General features: G+C 43.7%; 1 protein-coding gene across 12 annotated transcripts; it reads left to right on the top strand.

Annotated features, from left to right (window-relative positions):
• The first annotated feature begins 972 nt into the window (after window positions 1-972).
• On the top strand, window positions 973-9013 carry LOC114870605 (monocarboxylate transporter 12-B-like). Of its 12 annotated transcripts, none has more exons than XR_008692555.1 (11): window positions 973-1114; window positions 2873-3131; window positions 3482-3585; window positions 3676-3819; window positions 4175-4270; window positions 4402-4555; window positions 4678-5421; window positions 5500-5759; window positions 5857-6533; window positions 7063-7185; window positions 8189-9013. XR_008692555.1 is itself a non-coding variant. In XM_029175463.3 (10 exons), exons 2-9 carry the CDS (start codon window positions 2998-3000, stop codon window positions 5709-5711), a joined length of 1482 nt encoding a protein of 493 aa, XP_029031296.1. In that variant the 5' UTR covers window positions 973-1114; window positions 2873-2997; the 3' UTR covers window positions 5712-5759; window positions 7063-7896. The 12 variants fall into 12 exon arrangements, 5 of the variants coding, with proteins under 5 accessions (XP_029031296.1, XP_040929909.1, XP_029031295.1 ...); XR_008692558.1 differs by lacking the exon at window positions 8189-9013 and having other exon boundaries at window positions 5857-6218; window positions 6459-6533; window positions 7063-7896; XR_008692556.1 differs by lacking the exon at window positions 8189-9013 and having other exon boundaries at window positions 5857-6218; window positions 6451-6533; window positions 7063-7896.
• The last annotated feature ends 1563 nt before the right edge of the window (window positions 9014-10576 follow it).

Raw genomic sequence — 10576 nt, 5'->3', positions numbered from 1 at the left:
CCAGATGTGTTTCTCTGGATGCTCCTGGGTAAAACGGTCCACGTGTGACTTCTGTCTGCTGGGTTCCGCTCCTCTGTGACCTGGTGTGAGGGTTGTTGGTTCTCCTGCTGCTTTTAACTAAGAGAACGGGGTTAAAAACAGACGATGCGGTAATTTCAAAATATTCCCTGCCTTGTGCAATGTGTACGTACTGAAGTGATTTTTTTTCTAAAAAGGAATTAAACTAAACTGGATAAGCTGCATGTTCTGGGTGCTTTGAGTCATTTGTGTGAGAAAACAAAGAAAAGACAAGGCTAACTACTTTGACGGTACTGAAGAGAAGTAAACAATACTTAATTAAAGAGCTTTGTTAAAACTTGCTGTGTGCATCTTTACCTACGCTAATATACAAACCGTTATACTTATCTGGTCGCCATGGTTACCAGCCACAATAGCTTAAAAGCAGAATTGCATTAGCTAGCTTAAGGTTAACTTCAAGGTGAGCTAGCTAACTATGTTAGCTTTGGTTTAAACAGCTAGCCTAATCTCCGCTTCATGTGTAAGTTTAGCTACAGCTAGCCTTTGGTAACTAGCTTACCGTTGGTAACTAGTTTACTGTTATTTTCAGTTATGTAGATTTGGATTATTTTATAGTGATTTACTATAAAATGGCAAAATAAGAATTATGAACATCACCTTCTAGTTCACCTGCTGTAAAGAAAACGTTTCATCTCTGCAATATAGTATTTTAATGAACTAGCTAATATTCACTTATTAGTAAACTAATAACATTATTGTCGTATTTAAGGTTTTTGTCGTACTTTTTATTCTCCTCCAGAACTCTCGAGCCCCCACATTCCAGGGGCATTCTGCTCGTTGCGGGACGTATCGGTTGAAGGGGCCACGCGCATCCAGGCGCCTCTCGCGCCCCTCGTCCCTCCTTCCCCCGCTCCGCGCCCCGCGCCCCGCTCCCGCCGGTCGTTTGAGACTCAGTTGAGTTTCAGAGCACATTCAGGCTGGTTGCAGAGGAAGGAACAGCGGGAGAACTTCCTGTTGAAATGTGTTTGTGATGGCGCGTCTGCGTTTCTGCCCAACTTGAAGCAGGAACATGGACAACAACCTACTGGACCTTGACGTAAGTCAGCAGAGACATAACTTTGTGTTTTATTCCGTCTTTACTCATTTCTCCCAGTTTTACTCTTTTCTGCCTTTTCTCTTTGTCAGCATTTTAACTGTTCTGGATACATCCCCCCTTAATATAAAAATATTCACGTGTTTGACTTAAAATGAAATGAATTTAGCAACAAAACAAATTCTAAGAAATATGTTTTTTAATAAATCTATAAAATGAAACAAAGTGCACGTGTGACAGACATGATGATGCCTGTAACACAGTACTTGTTTTTCTCACACTTCTTTTTCAAGAATATATGAAAATATGAATATTTATTTCTATCTGTAACGCATGGACCTTTACTGTCGTTAATTATCAAGTCCCACAGCGGCTGCTCATTGGCTGCAGGGGTCGGTTAGTTTGTGCACACTGGGCAGTTTTCATTGCTCAACTCCAGTTTGCAACATATGGAAAGTCTCTGTTAGTGACACACGAGCTGTCAATCAACACACGGACACATGTGCACATTTTATAACTGGTTCGTTTTCAAGATTATCTCTGCAACTGATGACAAGGCATAAGCGACACAAACCTTTGCACATGTGCACGAGAGCAGTATCAACACAACACTGTTAATATGAAGCTGCTGGCTTCACATTTACAGATTCATTAGAGTGGTGTTCAGACGTTAAAAAGCCCTGTAACTGTAATTAACCTCATTATTACTGTACTTACACTGAGCTGGACTTTAGGATGTCCAGATTCTTCAAGCTTTTACCTGATTGTTGGTTCGGGCCAGAAGCTCGAAGTGACAGAAGTGCAAACGCTTCACAGATGATGTGAAGGCTCTTCAAATGGAAACGCACCGCTTCGCTGCTACTGCTTTGCACCAACAAACTCATTAAACACATTAAGGGGATCAATACGGAGAGTGGAGGTTAGCCTTGGGACGTGTTGTCCACAGCAAAGCAGCTTCAAGCGCAGATGTGCTGGAGCGCTCTCAGAGGAACGGCAGCCGTCCCCCACAGTGCACCTAAAGTCTGAGCCTTAATGCAAATGTAATAAGCCACACACACACATTGGGCCTGTGAACACAGGGATCCAACTCACAGGCTCTTTTCCTTATCTTGCTGCTTTTTCATTATCTTGCTGTTTTTTCAAAATGAGAATTCTAAAGAGAAAAAAAAAACAAGTGAGATATTTTAGTGTTCATCACATAAATATGCAGGCAGGAGACGAGGTCTCTGAGCTTTAATAACTTTGCCGAGCCTTTAAAATAGGACAAACTGTTTTTTAACGTCTTGATTAGATTGCAATTTTTTTCCCCCAGTTAAAGTTTAATTAAGTATAAGTCCTTTACTTGATGCTAGATGTCTAGATTAAGAACAGTTTCAGTACTGTGCATTCATCAGAAACCCGCCCATTTAAATTTTAACTGATAGAATTCATTGATTGCAACACAGATGGAACAACTCCCTCGAACTGGACACTGTGGTGCAGCTGCATTTGGTTGATTTTTAACCAAGAACATAATGTTTTACTTTAACCAGCTGGGTTTGAACTTTTATGCTTACAGCAGTAAATCAGTATCAGTCACCTGGTGTATAAAAGCATGTATCAGCTAAAGATCACTAAACACTTTCTTTGTGGCATGTGTTTTCTTAACAGTAATAAGTGTGTTTTGAACTCTAATGTTAATGGAGATACAGGAAAGGAGCTTTTATTCATGCTGTCTACATTTTTTTAACTTTGTCTGCTGTGGTTTCTGTATTTAAAAAGTGACTGAGGAAGAGGAGAGGATGTCGCTCCTTTAACCTAGAAGAAGAAAGCACTGGAGTGGAGCATTCGTTGTGTCCGAGCGTAAGGGACACTGATGCCCGCCTGCCCTGTGACCACTTGGAGCGATGGCAGCCACCAAAGAGAAGCTTGAAGGCAACAGGAGGACGTGTGGGGTCGCGACCCCACCGGAGGGCGGCTGGGGTTGGATGATCGTCGCCAGCTGCTTCCTCGCCACCATCTGCATCCGCGCCGTCACCAGGTGATGTCGCCTCACTGTCTTCACATGAATCAAGTCCATGTGCTGTACTGCACACGGTTACTGTAGATTATGAGCAGCATATTGCTGCCCTTTGTGTCCTTAGTCTTGGTTATTAACAACTTTATTCAAGTTCTGTTAAGCCTCTATTACCACTCAGCTCAGCTGTGAACCCACAGTGAGCAGCTTTCTTTGTTTCCGCTGACTCTGAACCCTTGCTGAGGTGTTTCCATGTGTTCCTACAGTGTGTGTGTTTGTGCTTATATGATCATATTTTATCTTAGTACAGGACTACACCAACCGTATAATACATCTTGTGCTAAATCCTTATGTTTCCCTTTGTTTGTATCCAGGTGTGTTTCCATATTTTTTGTGGAGTTCCAGTTGCAATTTGAGAAGGATTATTCTACCACTGCCTGGATCCACAGTCTGGTGGACTCCACCACTATGCTATGTGGTAGGACCTGATTCTGTTCAACTGGAGTTTACAGTGAAAAACATTCTTGTCATTTCTAAGTTTCTAATAATTCTCAACCTGTGTTAACAGCACCTCTCGGTGGTTTCCTTGGGAACCGCCTCTCCTGCAGAGCTACGGTGATGCTGGGAGGTCTCCTGTCTGCTTCTGGTTTGGTCCTCAGCTCCTTCGCTTCTAGTCTGGAGTCTCTGTACATTTTCTTGGGCCTCCTCACAGGTAAAGGTGCAGATACAAGAAACATTAGTAATGTTAAACACGGCTGCAGATGGACATTACGTAGGTAGCCCTGTTTTATTTTTACACTTGATACACAGTGTAAAAGTCAACATTGTAAACATTGAATGTAAACATTCAATACTGGTACTTTCTTATGACACTTTACAGTACGTTACTGTGGAGGTGGAATGGATTTATTGTAATGTGCCTCAGACAAAGCATCTGTCAAATAAATGTAGTCTATTGCTCACATATTGTAGCACCAGGGTGGCATAAGAGTTGTACAACAGCTGCTCACATTCACTGGTATGTGACAGTTTTGTATGTGTTAAATCCCTTAATCCATTTTCTGCAGGTCTTGGCTTTGCCCTCAGTTACACACCAGCTGTGGCGATGGTTGGGAAGTACTTCAGTGAGAAGAAAACGCTGGCCTACGGCATCGCCATGTCTGGTAGAGACATCTTTATTTACGTCCCTTCTTCTCCCATGTATTATCCTGGTCTTCACCATTTCACATTCTACACCTCCTCCTGTCAGTTTGTGAAGGTCCTTACTCTTCCTATCCTATTCGCTCATCTTCAGGAAGTGGCATTGGAACCTTCATCCTGGCTCCTGCCGTCCAACTTCTTATAGAGCATTACTCCTGGAGAGGAGCTCTGCTCATCCTTGGAGGATTTGTGTCAAACCTGTGTGTTTGTGGAGCTCTGATGAGGCCACTGGAATCAAAAGGAGAACTGTAAGTCCTTTACAAACAACAATGGAATAGGACTAGGATGAATACTTTTCTCTCCAGCTCTGATAACAGGCCCGACTTTGTTTTAAGGCGGTTTGTTGTCTTCCTTCCTTTTCTGTCTAAAGGATGTGGAAGAACAATTTGCCTGACCTGGAGAGAGATTGCATAACAACTGTGCTAGATTCCAAAGAGACTGAACAAGTGCTCGGTGATTGCAGCCAAGTAGAGGCAAAGCAGTTGGAAATAAACAAGCTAAAGGACACTCCAGTGCTACTCATAGCCAATGGAGCACTCAAAAACTTTGGACTTGAAAAAGGCAAACTGGGTCAGGCTGACATAGCACTGCTATCAAGCCCAAGCCTGTCTGAGCTGGGCCTGAAAGATGTGAAGATAGCTGAGTGCATTCTATTCAGCAACAAGCTGACAGAGACGATGCTGCTCTCAGCAAGCGACAGAATTATGAGCGATGCCAAACTAGTGGAAAGAATGAACCTGAACAACAAGTTTGCAGACATGGATGCTCTCGTGGAGAACAGCAGATTTAGAGAAGCCAAAGCAACAGGAGCCTTTCACTTTGATCAAAGCATCACAGCAAGCGACGCTTCAACAAACACTACAACTCTGTCCAGAGTCCACTATTTGTGTCTGAAGACCAGGGAAGACTTTGGATTCCTCCTGATGCCGGACTTCCTGGTTCTGTCCGTGTCCTTCCTGTTCTTGGCCTATGGCTGTGGCGCTCCGGTGGTTTATCTGGTGCCGTACGCCCTCAGTGTGGGAGTGGACCATAAACATGCTGCTTTTCTAATGTCCATATTTGGAGTCAGTAGCATTGTTGGTAACATCACCTTCGGATGGATAATGGACAGGAAGTGAGTGGAGGACTTAGAATCATTAGTGTGGCCGTGTGAACGTGCAGCTGATTTCCTTACGCTTCTTCTTCCTCCCAGGTGTCTGAAGCCGTATCGCATGCTGAGCTACGTGGTGGCCATTGGCATGGAGGGCCTCTGCTGCATGTTTGTGCCGTTCCTTCACTCCTTCTCCCTCCTGGTGCCGTTTTCCATATTCTATGGCTACTTTGATGGGGCCTATGTGGCCCTCATCCCAGTGGTGACCTCTGACATTGTGGGCTCCACATGTCTCACCTCTGCTCTAGGTATAGTCCACTTCCTGCACGCCATCCCCTATCTGGTCAGTCCACCAATAGGAGGTAAGGGTTCGGTTCTTGATTCAGATCTTCACATAAATTAAAAAAGGCCAAGTTTTCATTAAGCCATAACACATATTTTTGCTTTCTCCGTCTTCAGGTTGGTTAGTGGACAGGACAGGCAACTACGCAGCCACTTTCTCCCTCTGCGGCGCTTCCTTCATGTGCAGCTCTGTGCTCCTAGCGACTGCTGCGTTTGTCAGATACTGTCAGAGGTCCAAGTCTAAATCAGCGGCACATTCAAATCCCGGTCACACTGCGGCTGCATCTCACGGTGTCATATGACGCGCACGCCAGTCAAGACAGTGTCGGCCGCCGTGGTGTGCAAACCGTGCTGCCAATTCATTTTGCACTCAGGATCAACATAAACAGCCCACGGGAACCAAAGCAGCCAGATAGATCCTTACAAGAAGCTCGTGGGATGAGTGAAGGTCACGTTTTCAGGATGTCATTTTACACTGTGTACGATCACTGTCACTCGCAGGTGCTTTAGAGTAAAAACTTTCCTAAAATTAAATGCCAAAAACTACTTAGTCTGTTTGTAATAATACTCACACAGACAGTTAAAAATCATTGAATATATCAGTGAGTTCTTGTGTTTGCGTATGTTTGGAACTGTTATAACAAATATTTCAAAAGTATGTTTGACTGAATCAATATGTAAACAAATCATATTTTATTTACCTCATGTGAGTCTTGTAGTCGGCACTCGAGAGCTGAGCTGCTGCACTGGAACTGGTGTCTGGGGACACGCTACACGGTGATATAGTCATAAAGGTGCAGTATAGTTAGTAGAAGGACATCAGAGGACAACTAGCTTTATAACTTTATTGTTTACTTGTTTCGTCCATCGGTTCAACTTAAAACTGTAAAAAACATGTTCATTCCACTTCAACCTGGTGATTTAAATGTTTGACATGAGTACGTTTTGTCTTCACTGTTCTCTGCCTCTAACTCTTATTACAAAGCACCAGTAAAAGCCTGCAGAAAGCATGCTGGTCATGTTTCTGCTAGCATTAGAAGAGACCACCACTGGAAACACTGGTGCCACTGGCTGAAGACTTTGCAAATATTTAACCTCTGTTTTACTGAGTTCATGTAAATGTTCACCTTCACATAATGAACGCTGTGTGATGAAGCTCATTGTAGCTTTACTGTGGGATGTGTGATAGTTTTATTAAATAAAGAACACATACACACTTGTGTGCAGGTTCTCTGTGGAAATAACACACCTGCGTCTTAAGGTTGTTGATCCGTAACTGTTTAACAGTCTAACTAGTTCATTCTCTTGTGCCCTTGTGTGCAGCTTAATGTCAACTCTAAACCTGGGCCGGGACGCAACCACCATCACTTTAAGGAGCGATGAAAGGACCGAGAACTTGAAGCCAAATTGAAAGTGCAGAAGCAACATTGGAATAATCAGAAATCTGTGAATATGAAGCATTTGGTTTTATTCTGGTGAACACATGAGACACAATACTGAAACTAAATTAGATGAAAGTCATCTTTTTGCGCTTGTGTGTGTCTGTTTTTGTGTGTGTGTGTGTCGTGTGGTCACTGTCGTAGAGGAAGAAACAGAAGCCTACTGAACTATGAGGAAGTGAGAATGCTGCTGAAGGAAACAGAACATTCACCTGTGTGTGTGTTGTGTTTATGGGCGTGAGGCTGTAAATGTTTAAAAGGCTTTTTTAATCCATGATTTTCCTGACGCTGGTGCGAGCGGCACCGCGGGGACTGACCTGCTGACACACATTCACTCACGCCTGCAGGACTTGTGCTGTCACCTGTTCCCCGTGTGGATTCAGACTGTTTGTTTGTGTGTTTTCTGAAGAGAACGTCCCGTTCTAAGCGTTTCCGCCCCCGCATGGGGAACCCTGCTATCTTCCGCTGTAACCACAGCTTCATGTTTTCGCTGCATCCTCAAACCTGACATGTACAGACGCCTGCCGCCGTGTGCCACGCTGTTTGGACTCCTTCCATCGCCGTCCTAACACTTCCAGGTTCTGAGTCTTTATTGACAGCAGGTGTAGGGTTACGGCCTTTAGATCCTTCTGTAGCATCAATGGTTATAAATCTGAAGTTCAGAACTTTCTTTTGTTTCATAACCTTTTTTGTACTCGTCATTCACAGGAGACATTGTCAGACTCTAATGTGATACACATTGACACAAACAGTGAATTTCATTGATGCATGATACGACGAATATGATTGTCGTTGTCGTCAGCACAAGCTGATATGATGTAAATTTAATTAAAATGGATACGTTACAGTTGTGATGTGGAGAGATGGAGATAAGAATGGTGTTCATGGGGTTGGGTTTAGGAGCATTCGGTTCAGCTCAAATGTGGCTGCCAGGAGGTCTATTACATCATGATGAATCAATGAGTGCACGTATCTGTGAGTGGTTTTAGACAGAAGTTTCCACTGTGTAGGTGGATGCGTGGGAGGCAGGCGGAGGAGGGGTTTCCTCTGAGGTTGGCATCCCCGAACACAAAAAACACCCAGAACAAGAGGACTTCCCCGAGCTTTGTAATTAAACACAGACACACACACCATCACACAAAACCCCTATTTCTGCTTCCCTCATGTTGATGTTCACGTTGATAATGAATCTGTTTCATTTATGCTTGAACTGATGATGTTGATTGGACTTTAGTCTCTTTAAAGCTTTGCGGTAAGGCTCATTATAATTAAACTCGGTGAGATGTGGTAGTCAAAAATAATGTGTGTTGATAATAAGCATATAGTGTTCTTGAATATAAGAAACTCTGTGTGTGTGTGTGTGTGTGTGTGTGTGTGTGTGTGTGTGTGTGTGTGTGTGTGTGTGTGTGTGTGTGTGTGTGTGTGTGTGTGTGTGTGTGTGTGTGTGTGTGTGTGTGTGAGTGAGTGTGTGTGAGTGTGAGAGAGAGAACCTTGCAGGTGGTTCTAGACTAATCCACATGGGGGAGGCAAAGCCAATGAGATGTTGCAGTGTTTAAACAAGTGGCTCAAGAATTTGATAAAACAATTCTAAATCTTTCACCTGCATTCATTTTTGAAATTAGTTTGTTGTGTTGTGTTGTGTGTCACAGAGGTTGTTCCCAGGTTGACTATGTATTTGTAAACAGGAGGATTCAGAAGTGAGCAGTAGCTGATTTAAAGGAGGACAGCTGATAAAAATCTATTGTTGAATCCTCAACACTAAACTGTATCACAAAAGACTAATTATGCTGATTTCAATTGAGATTAATAAAGTTCTCTTGGTAGTTGAAGTACAAACACTGCTGCCCTAAAAGTCACGACAGTGATCTCACACACACAGAAGACACCTGCGTTGTTGGTTTACACTAGATTCACTCGCTGATAAACTTTCGTCATGCAAGCAGGTGCATTTTAGTGTGTGTGTGTGTGTGTGTGTGTGTGTGTGTGTGTGTGTGTGTGTGTGTGCTCGCTCATGTGTGTGTGTGACCACATCACTCGCACACGCTGCTCTGTGGGAAGACAAACACTTGACAAAACACGAGGCTCCTGAGGAAGCGCTGGTGAAAAGGAGACACACAGACGCTTCCACCCGACTCCAGGTTCTGGAGCATCCCTCGCTGAACAGAACCCCACTGGGCTTTAGCACCATTGGCTTCAGACCGTGAGCAGGACCGTTGACCAAGTTGACCTGTGGTCTGTGTTTCAGCGTTTCTCTTCTGTTTTTCTCCAGTTTAAAGGAACAGGGAACGTCTTCAACTAACGAGGGCTTCACGTGGTAAAGATTTACCTGAACCTGAACCTCCACATGTCCTTATTGATAATACTTAGCTGTTGAATGTGGTCAATGAGTGAGGACAAGAGTATCATTTAATAAACTATAGTTTATTTAAATATTTCCCAGACATAATGAGTCTAATGGCCTATAATGAACGTAGCTCCCTGAATCCCAAAGTTACACATGATCTGAGCAGCTGCTTGCTTTACTCACATATTTGCTGTAATGTGAGATGACGATGCTTCACAAGACCGCTGTATAATGTCACATTTCTAATTGATTAGACTAGGTAAGTCCTTTGGGCTTTTATCCTGTCAGGGGTCGCCACAACGAATGATTCGCATGATTGATTTGGAAGGTTTTTACGTCGGATGCCGTTCCTGACGCAACCTCCCTGCGTCAGTCCCTGAGGGGGTTGAACCCGCGACCTGGACGGGAGCGCGGCACCAACCACTGGCCGCACGGCCGCAGATTTCACTTCATCTGTGTCTGCGTAGGTTACTTATGTGTTATGTGCTTTAACGTGCTATTGTTGTTTATATTTCTGAGTGGTCGATGCGATTTTTTCCTGTTTTCATGCAGGTTCGTAAAGTAAAGCCAGTCAAGAAAAAAAAACATCCACGCTTTCACACCTTTCAGACCATAGACTTTGTTCTTTAGCCTCCCCCACACACACACACACACACACACACACACACACACACACACACACACACGCAGTCACTTTGACAGACGCTGAAGACGTGGTGGAAAGACAAAAACTGAAAATGAATCGATGTTGGCAAAGATGGAGCCACAGTGTGAAAGAGGATTGTTCACCAAAAACACAACACAAAAACAAACGCTCAAGGTTCGCTGCTTTTTTGTGGCAGGTTTTTTCTCTGCTGTTTTGTATTCACCACAAAAAAAGGTAACTTGTTTAAAACAAGGCGTCACTGAGTGTGTGCCGTCATATTTATGCACAGGGTGCCTTCACCTGAGGTGAACTCTTGGATCCGGGCTTCTTCTTCTACACATCATACGTCCATGCAGAGGAAACTAAATGCTCCTTAGAACCACAGCACAGCCAGAGATCTGCGATTTG

The sequence above is a fragment of the Betta splendens genome, chromosome 15, assembly GCF_900634795.4.
Source record: "Betta splendens chromosome 15, fBetSpl5.4, whole genome shotgun sequence".
Lineage (NCBI taxonomy): Eukaryota > Metazoa > Chordata > Actinopteri > Anabantiformes > Osphronemidae > Betta > Betta splendens.
The sequence above is the reverse complement of the archived record's forward strand: the minus strand, read 5'-3'. Positions and strand labels throughout refer to the sequence as shown.

Bases quoted from the DNA above. Each gene is read 5' to 3' on its own strand.
- LOC114870605 (XM_029175460.3), top strand. From the start codon at position 2,998: ATGGCAGCCACCAAAGAGAAGCTTGAAGGCAACAGGAGGACGTGTGGG. The intron at 3,132-3,481 runs GTGATGTCGCCT...GTTTGTATCCAG, and splicing joins TGCATCCGCGCCGTCACCAG to GTGTGTTTCCATATTTTTTG. The intron at 4,271-4,401 runs GTAGAGACATCT...GCTCATCTTCAG, and splicing joins CTACGGCATCGCCATGTCTG to GAAGTGGCATTGGAACCTTC.